Source organism: Schistocerca serialis, chromosome 7 (genome assembly GCF_023864345.2).
Source record: "Schistocerca serialis cubense isolate TAMUIC-IGC-003099 chromosome 7, iqSchSeri2.2, whole genome shotgun sequence".
In the NCBI taxonomy this organism is placed as follows: domain Eukaryota; kingdom Metazoa; phylum Arthropoda; class Insecta; order Orthoptera; family Acrididae; genus Schistocerca; species Schistocerca serialis.
Genome location: NC_064644.1, coordinates 39354418 through 39376603, shown reverse-complemented (window position 1 = coordinate 39376603; position 22186 = coordinate 39354418). Strand labels below are relative to the sequence as shown.

The window sequence follows — 22186 nt, the reverse complement described above, 5'->3', positions numbered from 1 at the left end:
GAGAGATTATATAATGGTAAGACAGAGAATTAGGAACCATGTTTTAAATTGTAAGACATTTCCAGGGGCAGATGTGGACTCTGACCACAATTTATTGGTTATGAACTGCAGATAAAAACTGATGAAACTGCAAAAGGGTGAGAATTTAAGGAGATGGGACCTGAATAAACTGAAAGAACCAGAAGTATAAACTGAAAGAACCAGAGGTTGTAGAAAGTTTCATAGAAAGCATTAGGGAATGATTGACAGGAACAGGGGAAAGAAATACAGTAGAAGAAGAATGGGTAGCTTTGAGAGACGAAATAGTGAAAGCAGCAGAAGATCAAGTAGGTAAATAGATGAGGGCTAGTAGAAATCCTTGGGTAACAGAAGAGATATACAATTTAATTGATGGGAGGAGAAAATATAAAAATGCAGTAAATGAAGCATGCAAAAAGGTATACAAACGTCTCAAAAATGAAATCGACAGGAAGTGCAAAATTCTGCTACACGGGGGGGATGGCTAGAGGACAAATGTAAGGATGTAGAGGCATATATCACTAGGGGTAAGATAGATACTGCCTACAGGAAAATTAAAGAGACCTTTGGAGAAAAGAGAACCACTTGTATGAATATCAAGAGCTCTGATGGAAAACCACTTCTAAGCAAAGAAGGGAAAGCAGAAAGGTGGAAGGAGTATACAGAGGATCTATACAAGGGCGATGTACTTGAGGGTAATATTGTGGAAATGGAAGAGGACATACGTGAAGATGAAATTGGAGACATGATGCTGCGTGAAGAATTTGACAGGGTAGTGAAAGACCTAAGCCAAAAAAAGGCCCCGGGAGTATACAACATTCCATTAGAACTACTGATAGCCTTGGCAAACTCAGCCCTGACAAAACTCTACCATCTAGTGAGCAAGACATATGAGACAGGCGAAATACCTTCAGACTTCAAGAAGAATATACTAATTCCAATCTCAATGAAAGCAGGTGTTGAAAGGTGTGAAAATTCCCAAACTATTAGCTTAATAAGTCACAGCTGCAAAATACTGGCAATACAAACGAAAAATTTGGAGTAGGAATTAAAATCCATGGAGAAGAAATAAAAACTTTGAGGTTTGCCAATGGCATCGTAATTCTGTCAGAGACAGCAATGGGCCTAGAAGAGCAGTTGAACAGAACGGACAGTGTCTTGAAAGGAGGATATATAAGATAAACATCAACAAAAGCAAAATGAGAATAATGGGATGCAGTTAAATTAAATCAGGTGATGCTGAGGGAATTAGATTAGGAAATGAGACACTTAAAATAGTAGATGAGTTTTGCTATTTGGGGAGCAAAATAACTGATGGTGGTAGAAGAAGAGTGTATATAAAATATAGACTGGCAATGGCAAGAAAAGTGTCTCTGCAGAAGAGAACTTTGTTAACATTGAGTATAGATTTAAGTGTCGAGAAGTCTTTTCTAAAGGTATTTGTATGGAGTGTAGCCATGTATGGATCTGAAACATGGACGATGGACAAGAAGATAGTAGAAGCTTTTGAAATGTGGCGCTACAGAAGAATGCTGAAGATTAGATGGGTAGATCACATAAATAATGAGGAGGTTACTGAATAGAATTGGGCAGAAGAGGAATTTGTGGCACAACTTGACTAGAAGAAGGGATCGGCTGGTAGAACATGTTCTGAGGCATGAAGGGAATCACCAATTTTGTATTGGAGGGCAGCACGGAGGGTAAAAATTGTAGAGGGAGACCAAGAGATGAATACACTAAGCAGATTCAGAAGGATATATACTGTGCAGTAGTTACTTGGAGATGAAGAAGCTTGCGAAGGATAGAGTTGCATGGAGAACTACATCAAACCAGTCTCTGGACTGAAGACCACAACAACAACATTGTAGAATATGTGGGCAACCAATCAGTCATGCAGTGCTTATTTGAATGCTTGTTTAGATAACTCTTGGACAGTTTGTGAAAGCTTATTAAATAATTTTGACATTTTGGGTTCATAACTGTTAATTGGTTTTGACAGTCTGGGGTATGGAGAATAAATGCATTTATTGCTTCTTGTGTTGTAACAATGTATATTTTCTCTCTGTTTTGCTTTTGGTAACTACTTCTTTGTACAAATTAAAACATATAGACATAAATTTATTACCAGCATGAGTTTTTGTTCACAGAACAAAGTTTTACAGAGTGCTTTATATGAAGTAACAGTAATTACCCTGACAGCTTTGTTCTGCAATATTAAGATGTCATGCACACAACTAGAGTTTACTCATATATTTAGAGTGATGTAAATGCTTACATTTACATAATATGTGATATCTTATCCAATCAACTAATTGCTTGTTGTTGTTGTTGTTGTTGTTGTTGTTGTTGTTTGGGGTCCTTAGACTGGTTTGCTCTTTATCCTGGGCAAGTCTCATCATATCTCCCTAACACTCTACATAATTCTTGCAACCTGCATTCATTTGAACCTGCTTACTGTATTCAAGCCTTAGTCTCCCTCTACAATTTTTTGGTCTCCCTCTACAATTTTTACCCTCACACTTTCTTCCATTACCACATTATCGATCCCTTGATGTTGCAGGATGTGTCCTATCAACCAGTCTCTTCTTTTATAAAGTTGTGCCATAAATTATTTTCTCCTTGATTAGACTCAGTACCTCCTCATCAATTACCTACCCGTATAATCTTCAGCATTATTCTGTAGCACCACATTTCAAAAGCTTCTATTCTCTTCTTGTCTGAACTACTTTCATCCATGTTTCACTTCTGTACAAGGCTACAATCCATGTGAATACCTTCAGAAAAAAATTCCTAACACTTAAATTTATATTATAGGTTAACAAATTCCTCTTTTTCAGAAGTGTTTTTCTTATTAATACCAGTCAGCATTTTATATCCTCTCTCTTTTGGCTTTCATCAGTTATTTTGCTGTCCAAATGGCAAAACTCATCTACTTCCTTAAATGTCTCATTTCCTAATGCAATTACCCATTTTTTATTTCTCTTGATGGTCATGTTATAACCTCTTTTCAAGACAATATCCGTTTTGTTCAACTGCTCTTCTAAGTTGCTTGCCATTTCTGAGAGACTTATAATAGCAGCAGCAACCTCAAAGTTTTTATTTATTCTACCTACACTTTTAATTCCCTTTCCAAATTTCTCCATAGCTTACTTAAACACTTGCTTAAAGTACACCAGGGACAGGCTACACCCCTGTCTCACTGTCTTCTCAAACAACGCTTCCCTTTCGTGTCCCTCACCTCTTATAGCTGTAGTCTGGTTTCTTTACAAGTCGTAGATATCATTTTTCTCTCTGTATTTTATCCCTGCTAACTTCAAAACTTCAATGAGTGTTATCCAGTTAACATTGTCAATAGTTCTCTTTACTATTACAAACACTTTAAACATAGGTCGCAGTCAAACTTAACCAATGCTTCCTCAGAAACTCTTAACAACCTCTGGTTTCTTCAATTTATTCAGATCCCATCTCCATAATTTCCTAGCTTCTTGCAATTTCTTCAGCTTTAATCTACCTTTCATAACCAATAAATTGTGGTCAGAGCCCACATCTAGCATTGAAAATGTCTTAACAGTTTAATATCTGGTTTTGAAATGTTTGTCTTATCATTAAATAATCAGTATTATACATTCTAGTGATCCAGCTCTCTTCATGTATGCAGCCTTCTTGCATGATTCTTAAACCAAGTGTTAATGATTATTAAATTATGTTCTGTACAAAATTCCAGCAGGTGGCTCAGCCCCCCCGCCTCTCCCCTCCTCCCACCCAGTTCACATTCTACTAATATTTTTCCTTTTCTTCACTTTCCTACTATTGAATTCCATTCCCCCATCACAGTTAATTGTTTGTCTCCTTTCTATATGAATAATTTCTTTTAGCTCATCATACATTCTTTCAACCTCTTCTTCACTGTCAGAACTAATACAAACCTGTGCTATTGTGAGTGTGTTGGCTTCGTGCCTATCTTGGATATAACAACACATTGTAGCAGCACCACTGTTTAGGATAGGGAAAGTTAGTTTTGTGCGATATTCTGAGCACAAGTTACAGCCAGGTGGGGCCGGATTGCAGTGAGTTATGCATACCAACAGTGGCGAAGGCAAATCGAGGCCACAGAGTTGTAGAACTGCAGGAGAGAGCACACACGGCAGTTTCCATGTCACATGTTACAGGCATAAGGGGCCCACTGGTGCAACCTAAGCGTTACGCATATGTGACGCGAAGCGGCGCACTTGGCAAAACAGAGGTGCACAGATGAGTATAAATAGGTGCCATTTTCTAACGAGATTCATTCAAGTGTGGCAGCTCTCCTGGATGGCGGGGCATGTCACACCACCAGCTTCACACAGCAGCAGATGGAGTGCCAGCATTCCCTCGCTACCACGGGCAGTCGTCTCGGCTCCCGACACGAAGCGAGGGCCGCAGATTTGGATGCCTGATCAGCAGTGCTTGTTGTTGCCGCAATCTCAGCTACGTCAGCGAGGAAGAAGCAGCAGTGGCACTGGCCTACGGCTCCTGGTGGAGCAGCGCGGAGGCAACGAGGACCGTGGCCGCTTAGTCAGCTGTTGGAACAACCATCCTGACATCATCGGAACTCAGCGGGCGGCTGGGGTGCTTCCTCAGCATTGCAGGGCCCTGTGATGCAGACCAAGAGGGACGAGGGCACTGTAGCTAAAAAACAATAAATCACTTGGAAAGTTCTCACGGAGTTTTAATACAGCACCTCCTGGCACCCACCCACTACATTTGGTGTCAGAATAGTGGACATCGTCTGTCCAGTACAACGTTTGAGCCCACCGCCTGCATTACCATCACAAGATGTGGTGAGTTTTTACCAGTTTTCTGTTGAGTATTGGAGGTTTTCTTTCTTGTTTGTGTTTAGGGAGTAACATTGTTGTATAGCGTTTAATTACTTTTGTATTGGTTTGAGTATGATGTCACTGAGTGTGATGATGCGGAGCTGTAGGAAGTCGGGTTATTCTTGTACTAACTGGGAACGAAAGCAACACAATGACAGAGTCAAGGATGCAAGGTGTGTCGGAACCAGAAGCGGTGCACATTTTGATGGAAAAAGTAGCACAATTGACAGCTGACAATACGCAGTTGAGAAATGAATTAACATCTAGAAGCGAGCGCGAAACCGCATCGGATCAGTCGTTGTTGCCTAGGGTACAGGAGATTGATCCAGCTGCCGCGAGTCTGATTATTCCGTTTTCTGGCAAGACATCTGAGGATGTGCTATCATTTGTGGAGGACTTGGAAATTTCAGCTGTGATGAATGGTTGGTCTGACGAACAGTTGTTACATGTAGCCAAGATTAGATTAACAGGTGAAGTGAAGACATATATAAGGTGTTCAGAGGCCTTAAGGAAGGCAGAACAGTTTAAGCAGTTGAAGGAGGAGCTTTTACAAAGGTACAAGAAACAGAATAGCGCTCACTACTTTAGGGTGAGGTTAAGTACAATGACAATGAGACAGGGGGAGACGGTGGAGAAATTCGCGGACAGGATAAGGGAAATTAATGAGTATACTTACGAGTTGCGTCAGAGCGATGGAGCGAATAGTGTTCTGTTGCAAGAGGCCGAGCAAAGGGCACTTGATGTATTTTTGAGAGGGTTACCAGCGGCATATGTCACGGAAAGTGTGTGAAGGGACTCCGAAAGATTTTTATTCGGCCATTCAGCTGGCAATTCAATGTGAGGAAATATATGTGGTAACAGGGGTATGCGAGAGGCTAACAGTATTTGCAGCAAGTATAAATTGTTTTAAGTGCGGTTGTACAGGACATGAGCAGAGGCGATGTACCCAGTCACCAAGAAATAGAGGAAAGGATGGAGAAGTGGAGACAGGAGATGTGGACAATCTTTAAATGGCAGAGGGGACCCAAGACCCACCTAAGGGAGCTCTCGTTTAATTTCAATGCTACAAATACGTATGCAGAGGTGGAATGTTCAGTGGTAGGATCCATAGGACCTAAGAAGTTTAAGGTTTTGTTGGACACAGGGGTGCAAGTGTCAATGGCTGCTAAGAATATAATGGGACGAAGGTAGTTAGACCCACCACATTATAGGTTGCATGGAGTGGGGGATAAGGAGGTCACACCTTTGGGGTCGGTGACAGTTGACTTTCGAATAGAGAAAGTCCGATTTGATGCATGCATGGAGGCAATATCATGGGAAAGCAAGGGCTATGACATGATCCTAGGAATAGATTTCTTGCAACAACATCATGCCAAAATTTACCTTGGACAACAAACTGTGGAACTTGGCGGAATGTTACTTCAGCTAGGGGAAACTGTTGTCAAAACAGAGCTGTCACGAGGGGTGTTCAACATAATGAACAAACCAATTGAACCGTGTACATTAGCATCAAGGCTTAATTTGCATGGGTGTGTGTCTAGTCACACCGGGAAGTCGCTTTGGGTAAGTGTGGAGTCAAATCTACCCGTGGGTACAGTATGTGTTATTGAACCATTGGATAATGAAGTTTTGGGTTCACTGGGTTGTTTTGTGAAATGTAGTGTTGTACATGTACAGGAGGGGAACAACTGGTGAGCAGTTCTCGTGAACATGGATAATTTTAGTGCTGTAGATGCGAATTTGAGGAAAGGAGTTTTAGTAGCCAATTTGGATGTGCCAGATGACGAAGACTGGTGTTCAAGAGGTAGGCAAAGCGATCAACCACTAACTGTCAATAGAACTGCATTGTGTGACAAAGGAGGAGGAGAAAGAGAGTGTATGGAAGAATTATTGTGGGAATTTAAGTATTTATTTTTTTCACAAGGGCCATTACCAGCAACTACATTAGTTCAACATAGGCAGATGGTATTATAGAGCACAGTAATAGTTGCTGGGGAGTGGGCATTGTGATTGTGCCTAAAAATCTATGGATGGAACTAAGAAATACAGGTTCTGTTGTGACTACCAATACCTCAATAACAAGAGAATAACAGACGCATACCCCATTCCAAACATATTGGAGACTTTGGATCACTTATGACAGTGCCAATACTTTTCTACGATGGATTTGACAAGTAGTTATCATCAGTTAGAGGTGGCTCCAGAGGATCATCAAAAACTGCTTTCTCTACACCTGTAGGCCATTACCAGTACTTTAGAATGCCATTTGGTTTGAAAAATGCTTCAGCAACATTTCAGAGGGTGCTAGACAGTGTCCTGAAGGGTTTGAAACGATGGCAGTGTCTGGTCTATTTGGATGACATTATAGTGTTTTCAAGTAGTATGGAGCAACATAGACAGTGGTTAAGGGAAGTCTTTATGAGGTTAAGAGCAGCTTGTTTGACACTGAGCCTGGAGAAGTGTCATTTTGCATTAGAAGAAGTAAAATATTTGGGTCATATTATCAGTAAGGACAGAGTGCGAACTGGTATGAGGTTGGTACAGGCTGGAAGGGTTTTTGGGAACCGAAAACAGTTAAGGACGTGCAGTCATTCATCAGAATCTGCAATTTCTATCGAAAGTTTGTGAAGGGTTTTGCAGATTTAGTACAGCCATTGATACAATTGTTACAGAAGGGTGTGAAATTTGAGTGGACAGGAGAGTGTCAGAAAGCGTTTGACAAACTGAAAGAAGTGTTAACATTAAGTCCGGTTCTTGTGTTTCCATATTTTGAAAAGGAGTTTATACTAGCACATGTGATGCATCGAATCAAGCATTAGGGTGTGTTCTTAGTCAGGAAATTGATGGGAAAGAACATCCTGTAACCTATGCATCTAGGCAGTTAAATGCAGCAGAGAGGAATTACTCAGCAACAGAGAGGGTGATGCTTAGCGTAATCTATGGAATCACATATTTTAAATGTTATTTATATGGGAGAAGATTTCGGGTAGTGACAGATCATACTGAATTGAAGTGGTTGTTAAGGTTGAAGGATCCATCCACTAGACTCACTAAATGGGCTGTGAGGCTTAGTGAATTCAACTACGAGGTGGTGCACAAGCCTGGGAAGAAGCATGGTAAAGCGGATGCACTAAGTAGGAAGGTGGCAAAAGTAGAAGTCATAGGTTATGACCTAGCAGTATGGCAAAAATTACAGGACACGGACAACAATTGTAAATTGTATCAGACACAGCCACAATTAAAAATGTACGACAGTCTTCTGTTCAGGGAAACAAAGTTATGGCTAAGGGTAGTAGTGCCAGCGAAACTGAGGGATGAGGTTTTAAAGGAAGCACGTGATCACGCGTTATCCGGTCATGGAGGGTGTAGAGCGGCGAATAGGAGAGTGGCGCAGAGGTATTGGTGGAGAGGTAGGAAAGCAGATGTGGATCAGTGCATCAAGAATTGTATACCATGTGCGCAGAGAGCAGATTTGAGCCGGAAACAGATACAGCTACAACAATTACCGGAAGCAACATGTCTATTCTCTTTGCTGGGGATTGATGTCTTAGGACCTTTCAGACGAACACCATCGGGGACCAGATTCATTCTCACAATAACAGGCCATTTTTCGAGAGATGTGGAGATGGTGGCTATGCCAAATCAGCAGGTAGAAATGGTCCCGCAAGTGTTAGTAAACAACTGGATTTTGAAGTTTGGTGTACCAGAGACAATAATTACTGACCAAGGGACCAACTTCATGTCAGATTTAATGAAGGAATTGTGTAAATTGTTGAACGTAAAGAAGTTGAGGACGAGCATGTTGCATCCACAGGCTAATGGAAGGACAGAACGGGTACACAGAACAATCGGGAAGATGCTGAGTTTTTATGTGGATTCTCATCACCATCAGTGGGACAAGTATTTGAAGCATACTGTATGCGCATACAATGCAAAAGTCCATACAAATACTGGTTTGTCTCCATATGAGGTAGTGTATGGGTGAAAAATGCTGTCACTGTTTGATTTAGTGAAGCTACAGAAAGGAAGGACTGATGAATCTGTGCGTCAATTTGCAAGGACAATTCAGGATGTTTGGAAACGGGTACAAAAGGTGAATACAAAGGCTTTGGAAAGGCAGGAAGATGCAGTAAAGCAGAAAGGAAGTTTACCACAGTACAGGGTGGGGCAATAGGTAATACTGTCCAGTCCCTACACACAAAGAGAGAAAATGAAGAAGTTCCTCACGAGGTATCAAGGGCCATACCAAGTTGTTGAAACCACATCCCTCGTTAATGTTAAGCTTCAGTTGCCAACTAGAACAACAATAGCACACACTGGGTGGATACGGCCATTTAAGGGTTGCACAGATGTGATTCCAGGCGTGTCACAGGAAGGAAAGAGGAAGAAAGAGAGGTACTAAGCACAGAGAAAACCAGGAAGATAGAGTACAGCATGAAGTACCATATATTTTGGGATCCAGAAAGTAGCATAGTATTTGTAGTTTTTCTCTTTTCGTGTCATGTATCATTGGGTTTGCGTAGAGTAATTTGCAATTGTATTTTATATGCGTTTTCGAGTATTGTGAGCCTGCTAGGGACAGCAGTCTTTTTTTTAAGAGGGAGGGAGGGTGATGGTGATCCCTGTCCTCAGGTCACTGAAAAGGGAAGTGTAGCATCTGATGTATGTGGAGTGTTGTTGGAGGAGAAATCAAACAAAGTTCTGGAGAAATAAATGTGTCGGAGTAAATTTTGTGGCACAGCCGTAATAAGTATGTGTTGAATGATGTCAGAATCGTACGATTTCCTGTTTAAATTTTTAGTTATCGACAGTGCTGGGTTAGGAAAATCATGTTTATTGCACCAGTTCATATAATGTAAATTTAAGGATGAAAGTAGTCACACAATCGGTGTTGAGTTTGGAGCAAAAATAGTGAATGTTGGAGGAAAATCTGTGAAGCTACAAATTTGGGACACATGCACGGTGCAATTATTTTTAGCCAGGGGGAAAGAAATAGACTGTCCAAGGGACATTGTGGAACCAAAATTGAGCTTGAAACAGGTCGGGATGCATTGGATCTTCTCCACCTACGAGAATTTGGTAATAGTAACAAGTTGTTTTGAGCGGGAAGTATTTGCAGAAGCGAAACGTATAGAGCTCGAGGGGAGCGGAATTTTAATCAATGGAACTAAGTGTAACATAATAGGACCAACTTTCCATCTGCCAGCATCAATTTCAGAGTCATGCAATTGAATGTTACGCAGTCACGGGTGTACTGGCCAGAAGCCACTTTAGAGTTTTTGCCAAGGCAGAATCTGGCCTTGTTAAATCAAACTCTGGAGCCAGGTCTGTTGAGATCCGTAAACCAGTTCATTTTAGAGCAAGAGGGGTGCATATCAGCTGAGCAGCTTGTACAACATGTCGCTCAGTATAGGGAAAGGCAACAGCAAATAACGATCATTTTGAGCACCTCTGTGCTAAGTGTCATCGCAACCTTAACTTTGTTATGTGTTGTTTTCTATCTGATCAGGCGGAGAGCTAATTCCAAAAGGGAACCAAGAGCAGTCCAAGTCCCAGTGGACTGGATACCAAGGGCGTGAGACAAGTAGGTAAGGGGATGATCGAGCAGTGGTCGTCCAGTAAGAAATTTTTACGTTTTGTTTCATGTCATGGTTTTAAGAGGGAACTAGACCACATTTAAGTTTTCTGGTAATAAGGAAATATGCCATAGGTGTCGACCCAAACAAGTTAAGAGCTAGATAAGGGTCAACCCGTGGATCAGGTATTTCCGAAGAGGGGAATAATGTAGCGGCACCACCATTTAGGATAGGGAAAGATAGTTTTGTGCGATATTCTGAGCACAAGTTAAGCCAGTGTGGGCTGAATTGCAGTGAGTTACCCATACCAGCAGTTGCGAAGGCAAATAGAGGCCACAGGGGCATAGAACTGCCAGACAGGGCACACACAGCAGTTTCTATGTCACAAGTTACAGGCAGAACAGGCCCTCTGGCGCAACCTAAGTGTTATGCATACGTGACGCGAAGTGGTGCGCTTGGCAAAACAGAGGTGCACAGACAAGTATAAATAGGTGCCGTTTTCTAACGAGATTCATTCAAGTGTGGCAGCTCTCCTGGACAGCGGGGCATGTCACACCACCAGCTTCACACAGCAGCAGATGGAGTGCCAGTGTTCCAGTCCACGGCGGGTCATTGGTTTGACCCCCTGAGGCTGACCCAGGGACCAAAGCAAGCCAGCCAGCAGCAGGCCACTCTTCAGCTCGCTACTGGCGGCAGTTGTGTCGGCTCCCGATACACGTCGGAGACATCCTGAGGTGAGGGCCACAGATTCAGATGCTGGATCGCCGGCGCTTGTTGCCGCCGCGATCTCAGCTATGCCAGAGAGGAAGAAGCAGCAATGGAGCCAGCCTACAGCTCCTGGTGGAGCAGCGCAGAGACAACAAGGACGGTGGTCACCGAGTCGGCCGTTGGCGCAGCCATCCTGACATCATCGGAACTCAGTGGGCCAGCCAAGGCTAGCTCGACACAGCATTGTATTACGCGGGCCACTGGGGTGCTTCCTCGACACTGCAGGGCCCTGTGGTGCAGACCAAGAGGAACGAGGGCACTGTAGCTAAAAGACAATAAATCACTTGGCAAGTTCTCACCGAGTTTTAATACAGCACCTCCTGGCACCCACCCACTACATTTGGTGTCAGAATAGTGGACATCGTCTGTCCAGTACAACATTCGAGCCCATCGCCTGCATTACCATCACAAGATGTGGTGAGTTTTTACCAGTTTTCTGTTGAGTATTGGAGGTTTTCTTTCTTGTTTGTGTTTAGGGAGTAACATTGTTGTATAGCGTTTAATTACTTTTGTATTGGTTTGAGTATGATGTCACTGAGTGTGATGATGCGGAGCTGTAGGAAGTCGGGTTATTCTTGTACTAACTGGGAACGAAAGCAACACAATGACAGAGTCAAGGATGCAAGGTGTGTCGGAACCAGAAGCGATGCGCATTTTGATGGAAAAAGTAGCACAATTGACAGCTGACAATACGCAGTTGAGAAATGAATTAACGTCTAGAAGCGAGCGCGAAACCGCCCCTGCAACTACTGAAGATGCTGCTGCACTCTTTAGGAAGCGCACGTTAGTCTGGTCTCTCCACTGATACCCCTCTGTTGCAATTACACCTATGGTATATCTGTCTGTATCATTGAGGCATGAAAGCCACTCCACCTTGACAAGGTCTACGGTTCATGAGGGTAGGCAGTATACACAGCATTGAATATTTTAGGTAGTCCTAGTTTTGCCCATAGCCTGTCAGGTTTTGTAACTTTTAACAAAAATGTAATACAACCTAAAATTGAGTACAATTACCTTTCATCCCACATGAAATCTTTCATTTCAACAATATTTTTATGTTTCAGGACTTTCAGCAGTGATATTTCTGTTACCAGATTATCAATGGCAGATCCACTCAGTCTAGATTTATCTACACATTTCACAGCAACTACCTCTCTTGCACCAACCTGAAAAAGAGTGGAAATTGCTGTAACAAAATACAGATTAAGAAAAATTACTTTTGTGTTTGTGTGTGTGTGTGTGTGTGTGTGTGTGTGTGTGTGTGTGTGTGTGTGTGTGTGGGTGGGTGTGTGAGAGTGAGAGAGAGAGAGAGAGAGAGAGAGAGAGAGAGAGAGAGAGAGAGAGCAGCATAAAGTCAAAGAAATACTTTTAGGTTACGGTTATTATTATGTAGTAAACTTACATCCTAAAATATAATAATGAAAAAGTTATCAATATTTAACTAAATGAATAAACAAATGTATCATCATGTATCATCAGAGATAATAAGCAATTTGACCATCAAACTGGAATTACTCTACATGCGAAATGGGTACATCGTCATTTTTTTTTTTTTTTTTTAGTAGATGGATGGAAAAATGATTTAAACCCCTTATTTATGAGAAGAGTGAATTCTCTTGCTGAAGTTTACTGTAATGACATAAAGACACTATCATGGATCTGTTTTGTGGGCTAAACCCTTCAGGCACCTTACAACAGGTCTGACATAGACCACATCCTCAACCAGTGTTGAATGTTCCATAAACAAAGGAAAGCAGAACTTTGCCATTGGTTCCAAAGCACAGGAAACACTTGTTGTAGGCTTGTGCAAAGTTGACTTATAGTTACTATTCTACAACAGGACTGATACCTGGCATTAACTGCTTGATGAAATCTAACACACACTTTATGTTCCAGTCACAGATAAGATAAAAACTGAAAAATGGAAAATCCAGGATGGAATGTAACAATGTTATGAAAAGGAAAGTTGCTGCTCACCATATAATGGTAATATTGTAAGATAAAAACTGAGGAGACCTTTAACAGTGTAACAACAAATAGGTAAGGTTAACTTTTATCTGTCTACAGATTTCAAAACTGTCCCAGGAGTTGCAGTTTCCTCACAAATTGCATATCAAAAGCTCAGAACAATTGTTCTGTTTGCAAAAGGTATCTTCCACTTGTGGCAAAGGAGACATGAGTACATTTACTGTGAAGTTAGCAACACCAAGATTGGACAATGAATGAATGAACTGAGAGATGTGCTCTTCAAAGATGACTCCAACTTCACTGTGAAAATTCTCACTGTAAGTTGTTGGTGAAGTGAGCAGGCTCAATTTGTAACATAAACAAGTGACAGTCTTAATGTGAAATACCCTTTGGCTTCACTGAATTATTTTTAATTTTTAGCTGTCTGAATTGATACATACTTATCATCTTGACTTTGTTTCTTTCATCTTTATTTTTCAGTTTATGAGGAGAGGGCCATTAGTTCTAGTACCTTCAAGCTAGGTACTTGTAGCTCTTTCTATGTGTTTGTAAAAAAACTATTGGCCACAGTCTTCATCAGTAAGAGAGAGGTGTGTGCGTGACACACACACACACACACACACACACACACACAAAGCAAGCAAGCACATGTCATGCACACATATCAGTAGCAGAGAGACACACACTGTTCACACACACAATCAAGCACACCTCACACACAAACTGACGAATGTTGTCGGCGAAAGCTTTATGTAAGTGTCTTTTATTTGTGCCTGTCTGCAACTTGACATGTCTTCTTCATGGCAACTGGCAATCTATGTTTTCCTACATTGTTGATATTCCACCTGGAGATCCATTGTTCGATCTGTTGTTTGTAACTTAGATTTTTTTTCTAGAGTTGTGTATTTCCTTTATTCACAGAAATATCTATTTAAATTTCATTCTCATTCTCCTCAGCCAGGATAGTGTGGTTCTTGGAAGTAAAATATAATTCTTACGCTGGTCGGGGTGGCCGAGCAGTTCTAGGCACTACAGTCTGGAGCCGCGCGACTGCTACGGTTGCAGGTTCGAATCCTGCCTCGGGCATGGATGTGTGTGATGTCCTTAGGTTAGTTAGGTTTAAGTAGTTCTAAGTTCTAGGGGACTGATGACCTCGGAAGTTAAGTCCCATAGTGCTCAGAGCCATTTGAACCATAATTCTTACAAAAATAAGTATCCAAGTTTGAAGACTGTCTCTTGTTATGCAATGGTATTTGTCACTTACACACACTACATGTTCTAGATGCAGTCAAGATAAAAACTGAGCAGACTTGTAATAGGATAACAACAAAGAGTTAACTCTTATCTGTCAACAGACAATGTCTACAAATTGCAAACAATAGTGACTTACAAATCCTAAAGTTATCTATTACCATCACATACTAAATGAAGGTTCTAATATTAAGTTTATATGTTTCCAGATTGATTACAAAATAAACTGAAGTCAGTACGCCACTTTGCTGAAATCGTAACTAAGTTTGCTTTGTAGCTAGGAATATTTTTCAATGTGACACCTTCCATACAAAAGTCCTAATATATTTTACATAATTTCACTCTCTGCTGCTTTACACCATAATATTATGGGGTAAGGCAGCAAAAAATCAATAAAGTTTTTGTGAATAAAGTTGTATTTATTAGTCAACAAGAGCTGCTCATAAAATAAAACTTTATTCACCACTAATTTAGATAAAAAATATCTTAAGGAGACATAAGTTATTGCAGCAGCCTATAGGGTATCATTATATGGTGTCAATGAAAATAAAATTTTAAAAAATCCTGTGTCTCTGTCAAAAGCATTAACACAGTTAAATAATCATAGCACACCGTCCATGTTCATGTTCTCTGCCATAAGCTGGAGGGCACTCTGCATACTTAAAACTGTACAGACCAGCTGCAGGCACATGTGTTGGGGTACTTACAGCTGCATAGTGTGCCAGGGGCATTTTTGCCTACTCGAAAACCAATTTGTAGATTGTATGAGAAAAGAATCCCTCAGCATAGACCTACATTTCTCTAATTTTATAATCAATGTCATTATGCAAGTTTTATGCTGGACAAAGTAATTTGTCACTTTACTGATGTTGGTCCTCAGAATTTTGAGAGCAAGACTCTCTGCAGTACATGGCATCTCTTTTGTAGTGGCTCGCACTGGAGCTTTCTGAGTATTCCTGTGACTAAACAAACATGTATGCAGCATGAGAAGAATAATTGTTTGAATGCCTCTGCGCATGCAGTACTTATTCTGATCTTATCCTCACAATCCCTATGTGAGCAATACATAGAGCATTATAGTATATTCCTTCAGTCATCATTTAAAGCCGGTTCTTGAAACTTTGTTAATAGACTTTCTTGGGATAGATTACAATTATCTTCAACAGTCTGCCAGTTCAGTTTCTTCAGTATCTCTGTGACACTTTCACACAAATAAAACAAACGTTTGACACTCCGTGGTGCCCTTCTCTTCTCTTCAATATCCCTGATAGTTCTATCTGGTACAGGTCCCACAAACTTGAGCAGTTGTATGAATGATTTTTAACCTATCACCTTTGTAGACTGACTGCACTTTCCCAGTATTCTACTAATAAACCAAAGTCTACCACCTGCTTTACCCTTGATTGAACCTATGTGATCATTCCATTTCATATTCCTACAAAGTGTTACACCCAGGTATTTGTAGAGTTGGCCGATTCCAACAGTGACTCATTGATGCTACAGTCATGAGGATGCTTAATCTTTTGTGTTAAGTGTGCAATTTTACATTTCTGTATATTTAAAGCAAATCTTGTCAGGATATGATTGAATATTTATGCAGGTTCTTCCAGACAGTACTTCGTTACAGATAACTGCATCATTTGCAAAAAGGCTGAGGTTACTATTAATCTTGTCTTCAAGGTTATTAGTATACAACATGAACAGCTAGAGTAGCATCACACTTCCGTAGGTCAAACCCACAGTTACCTCTACATCTGATGATGACTCTACATCTAAGATAACATGCTGTGTCCTTCCTACCAAAAATCCTGAAACCAATCTCAAATTTCACTTGATACCCTATATGATTGTACTTTTGATAATAAGCACAGGTGTGAGGCTGAGTCAAATGCTTTTCAGAAATCAAAAACTACTACATCTACCTGGCTGCCTTGATCCAAGGCTTTCAGAATGTAATTGATAAAAGTGCAAGTCAGGTTTCACTGCAAGGTTATTAGTATACAACATGAACAGCTAGAGTAGCATCACACTTCCCTAGGTCAAACCCAAAGTTACCTCTACATGTGATGAGGACTCTCCATCCAAGATAACATGCTGCGTCCTTCCTACCAAAAATCCTGAAACCAATCTCAAATTTCACTTGATACCCTATATGATTGTACTTTTGACAATAAACATAGTTGTGAGGCTGAGTCAAATGCTTTTCAGAAATCAAAAAATACTACCTCTACCTGGCTGCCTTGATCCAAAGCTTTCAGTATGTCATTGATAAAAGTGCAAGTCAGGTTTCACACGATGGATGTGTTTGGAATCCATGATGGTTGGCACTGAGGAGGTTATTCTGCTGAGGATATTGCATTATGTTTGAACAACAAATATGTTCTAAGATTTTATAACAAATTGATGTCAAGGGTACTGGATAGTAGTTTGGTTGGGCAGTAGTTTTGCAGATCACTTCTACTACCCTTCTTGTAGACAGATGTGACCTGTGTTTTTTTCCAAGAACTGGGGCACGGATTTTTGTTTGGGGGATCTATGCTAGATTATAGTTACAAGAGGGGCTAACTAAGTCACAAATTCATTATATAATCAGACAGGGATTCCATCAGGCTCTGAAGCATTGTTCAGTTTTAATGATTTCAGCTGTTTCTCAACACCACTTATTTCACTCATCACTCCTGTGGTACAAGGATTAAATTGGAGCACTTCTCCTGGGTTTTCCTTTGTAAAGGAACACTTCAAAATGGATTTAAGCATTTCATGTTTTGCTTTGTTACCCTCAGTTTCAGTTCCCGTCTTATTCACTAGGGTCTGGACACTAGCTTTAGTGCCACTTTACATATGACCAGAATTTCTTTGGGTTCTGTGAAAGGTCATTTGACAGTATTCTGCTATGGTAATCACTGAAGCCATCAGGTACTGCTCTCGTCTATCTATCTATAACCCTATGCTTTATTTTACACCTATTGTGCAGTAATCTATTTCTTTAGAAGTATCTTTACAGTGACTGTATAGCATGGAGGTTCTCTCCATTACGAGCTGTTCTACTGGATACATATCTATCCAGTGCATAAACTATTCTTTTAAAGTTGAGCCATAGTTCTTTTACATGCTCCTGCCCAGTGCTGAAAGTTTCAAGTTTCTCATTGTGTGTGATACTCCGGATTTTTTATCTTGTTTACAGAACATACAAATCTTTCTGCTTCTTTTAGCTGTTCTTTGTACTTGGTAATCATTGTTGCCACAACCCCATTGAGTCACAGACAGACACAACAAAAAGACTGCCATACATGTTGAGCTTTCAGCCAGAAAGCCATAGTAGATAACATGCACACATTTATGCAAGCACAATGCACAGCACACAAACACAAGATCACTGTGCTGGGCTACTGAGGCCGGAATGCATGCAACTGTGGCTGATGGGAAAAGCAATCTTGGTGGTGGTGGTGGTGGTGGTGGTGGTGATGGTGATGGTGGTGGTGATGGTGATGGTGGTGGTGGGGGGGATGTAAACTGCTACTTGTGGGAGCATGTAAGGATGTGGTGGGGTCAGGGTAGGGCAGCTTGGTTAGAGGGTTGGGGAGGCAGGGGGAGCAGAAGGAAAGTAGTAGAGGAGGGGAAAGAAAGACTGTGGGTGCATGTATGCAATAGAAGACTGTGTAGAGCAGGAGTGGTAGTGGGAAAGGTGATAGGTGGATTTTCCCACAGTTTATCGATGACCATTCATGCAGACGGACATCTTTCGATTGTCATGCTCACATAGAACACAGCACAGTGATTTCAGCTTAGTTTGTAGCTCATGTAACTGCTCTCACAGGTAGTCCTACCTTTGATGAGATAGGTGATGATTGTGACCAGACTGGAATAGATGATGGTGGGAGGATGTATGACACACACCTTGTATCTACATCTATTGCAGAGATATGAGCCATGAGGCCAGGGTTGTCTTATCTCTTGAGTCACCAACCACCTCCCAGAGTCCCACCATCTGACCACAAAGAAGCACTCATCTAGTGACCCGGTACCACCCAGGACTTGAGCAACTGAATCATATTCTCTACCAGGGATTGACTTTCTCTCATTGAGCACTGAAATGAGGAATATCCTACCCACTGTCCCTCCCACAGTGGTATTCTACTGCACATCGAACCTACGCAATATCCTTGTCCATCCCTACTCCACCCCGGCTTCCAATCCCTTGCCTCATGTCTCACACTCCTGCAGTAGATCTAAATGCATGACCTGTCACATACAACCTTCCATCACTACCTACTACAATGTCACAAGTATTACCTATCCCATCAATGACAGGGCTACCAGTGAAAGCAGTCATCTCATCTACAAACTAAGCTGCAACCACAGTCCTGCATTCTATGTGAGCATGATAACCGACAAGAAATATACCTGCACGAATGGCCACTGACAGACTGGGGCCAAAAGACAGCTGAACCACCAAGTTGCTACACACAATATTCATCACTTTAATGCCTACTTCACAGCCTACGCCAACTGGATCCTTCTTACCCACACCAACTTTTCTCCATTGCATGGGTGGGAACTCACCTTGCAATATATCCTACATTTCCATATCCCCCCCCCCCCCCCCCCCCCGGCCACAACCTTTGTTAATTCCTGTCCTTCCAAGCACCTCTCTCCTTCACTGCTCCCACTCCAACACTATACAGCCTTCTACTCTTTTTCCCCTTCCGCTACTTCTTTTCTCCTCCTTCACCCCCCCCCCCCCCTTCCTCCAGCCTTAAACCTCATGACTGCATCTAGCTGTCCTGCCCTGTCCCCACCACCTCCCTGGTCCCTGCATGCTACTACAAGCAGCACTTTACTTTCCCCCACCCCTACCCTGCATCCCTCCCCCTCTCCTCTCCAGCCTACTTTTTACGCCCACTATGCAAACTACTTCTCCCATCAGGGTGCAGTTGCTTGCAGTCTGGGCTCAGTGGCCAGGGACAGTGTTCTTGTGTGTGTGTGTGTGTGTGTGTGTGTGTGTGTGTGTGTGTGTGTGTCGTCTACTTTAGCAAAAGGCCTTTTTACTGAAAGATCAACATGTAGGGCAGTCTTTTTGTTGTATCTGTCAGTGACTCAACATCTCCTGTATATGAGACAAGGTCACAATAAAAGAATGAAAAAAAAACACTGCCTGAAGAACTCTGGAATGGACAGAATCTTTCTTTTTCATAATACTGCCATTACTCCATCCTGGATTTTTCATTGTTTGAAGTTATGAGTAGAATACAAGGGACAGAGATGCACTCTCTATGAGGTCCTGACTAAGATGAGATGGGACACAATAAGACATCAAACAAACATGCTTCAGATCAGTCACCTAAATGAGATGATGGAGAGGAATAGACTGACATGGCCACGATAAAAGAATGGGAAAAGAAACACTGCCTGAAGGTCTCTGGAATAGACAGTATCTGGAAGAAGGCCAATTGGAAGACCACAAACAAGATGGAGAGACCAGAAGAATGAGGTGAATCAGAGATGACTACAATGCAAGGAAATGCTCAATGACAAGACTTTGACAGAAAATAGAAGACTGAAAGAGACTTTGTGGAGGACATGCATTAATCAGAAATGTTTTAGGAACAAGAAGAGTAGTTCTCTTTAATGTCAATATACTTTGTGCAACAATTTTCAAGCCAGTAGATTCTATCCTCATAGTGCAGTTCTGGAAAATCTGATCTGATTTTTTTCCTTCGTAATTTCAGCCTTCTCTCATTTTTTAAAAAAATGTTTTCCATGCAACTAGTCAAGATAAACTGCATAATATTCATCAAATATTGTTTCATCCTTTCCAAGGTAACCAATCAGAAAAACCCTTTTTGCAATCCTCACTCCCCCTCCCCCAAAACAAAATATCAACAATGCTGTATTCTTTACTTTGCAACACATTAGAGAAACTTATCCTTTTACTGGTACCTAATTGCCTACTTCTATCCACCACTTTGATTTCTGTTACCTTTCTGAGGCCAAATTGGTCCAGTTATCATTCAGGGCAATAAATCAGGCCACAAAATCTCATGGATAAAAATAATGTTATAAATATTGCTGAAAAACTTATTTTTGTATTTGCTTTGTCAAGAATTAGAAAGAAAATGCCACATATCTTGCTCAATGGTTTCTTTTCACTAATTCTTCATGTGAAATGGATGGTATGCTTTCTTCTTATATGCCTGTGGCACCAGCTACTCTATGCAACTTTAATCAGTAATTATCAAGTATAATAGGTTGTTGATGTTTTCAACTGTTGTTGCAATTTTGAGATGTCCTTCATGTAGATTGTTCCTTTAATCCAAAAAAATGTACACGATTACTTCAGCCAGTTACTAAAGTGAGCAAAGGAATCTGAATACCACCCCTATCTGTAAAACCAACTTTTCAGATAGGTCTATACAATAATATGGATGGCACAGGGTCCTGAATTTTTATCCAGATTATTTTTGGACTTCAAGGTTTTTAAATCCATCTGATATACTAGAAACATTGTCCATGTTCTCTATATAAAACGATTCTGGGTGTAATTGTGACCACATGATGCTCAGTAGTTTCCAGCATGCAGATAACCCTGAGAGCAATATTTTAAACGTGATATACCAACACTGAATTCTGATCACAGTTGCAGAATATAAAGGACTAAAGAAGGAAATCAGTGTCACATAAAGTTGTTAAATATTCAAAAAGCTGACTCGTGGGGTATGCAGGACCAATAGAGCAAATAAGGGTAACATAAAAGACTGTTGTTTTTGTTAGGAGGGCTGAATTGCACCGTATTCAGGTATCAGTTACTAGCCAATGACAACATGTCAGCTTGTTTCTCCTGTACTCTTTCTAGCCAGTATGAAAATGATAAGAGCTTTAATCCTGTAGCACACTAATGACTAAAAGCCAAAAATAACTGGGAAAAGAGAAAATGATTGGGAAAAGGAGAGCAATCACTTTAAATGAATGTCAAGATTTTCCTATTAGAAAGTGGGCTTTTAAGTATGGAAGGAGAACTTCCTGTATCAAACAGACATGTGATTCAAAGATAACAAAATTCAGTTTCTTTATCATGTTTGTAATTTAGTTGTGAGCAGTGTGCAGCATCTTGGTGGAGTCTTAGAAGTATCAAAATATTTTACAGAGAGCTAAAAAAATTATTTTGTGATTATACTACACTCCTGGAAATTAAAATAAGAACACCGTGAATTCATTGTCCCAGGAAGGGGAAACTTTATTGACACATTCCTGGGGTCAGATACATCACATGATCACACTGACAGAACCACAGGCACATAGACACAGGCAACAGAGCATGCACAATGTCGGCACTAGCACAGTGTATATCCACCTTTCGCAGCAATGCAGGCTGCTATTCTCCCATGGAGACGATCGTAGAGATGCTGGATGTAGTCCTGTGGAACGGCTTGCCATGCCATTTCCACCTGGCGCCTCAGTTGGACCAGCGTTCGTGCTGGACGTGCAGACCGCGTGAGACGACGCTTCATCCAGTCCCAAACATTCTCAATGGGGGACAGATCCGGAGATCTTGCTGGCCAGGGTAGTTGACTTACACCTTCTAGAGCACGTTGGGTGGCACGGGATACATGCGGACGTGCATTGTCCTGTTGGAACAGCAAGTTCCCTTGCCGGTCTAGGAATGGTAGAACGATGGGTTCGATGACGGTTTGGATGTACCGTGCACTATTCAGTGTCCCCTCGACGATCACCAGTGGTGTACGGCCAGTG

At 41.3% G+C, this 22186-nt stretch overlaps 1 protein-coding gene across 2 annotated transcripts in view; it reads right to left on the bottom strand.

Annotated features, from left to right (window-relative positions):
- LOC126412807 (serine/threonine-protein kinase ULK3) overlaps window positions 1–22186 on the bottom strand; it is a 126130-nt gene that overhangs the window by 67901 nt on the left and 36043 nt on the right. For both annotated transcript variants that reach the window (XR_007575346.1, XM_050082590.1), the window contains exon 2: window positions 12233–12384. Coding sequence is in view for 1 of the 2 variants with exons in the window: in XM_050082590.1 (XP_049938547.1) it covers window positions 12233–12384 (152 nt within the window). In the remaining variant the exon portion in view is untranslated. The remainder of the gene's footprint in view (window positions 1–12232; window positions 12385–22186) is intronic.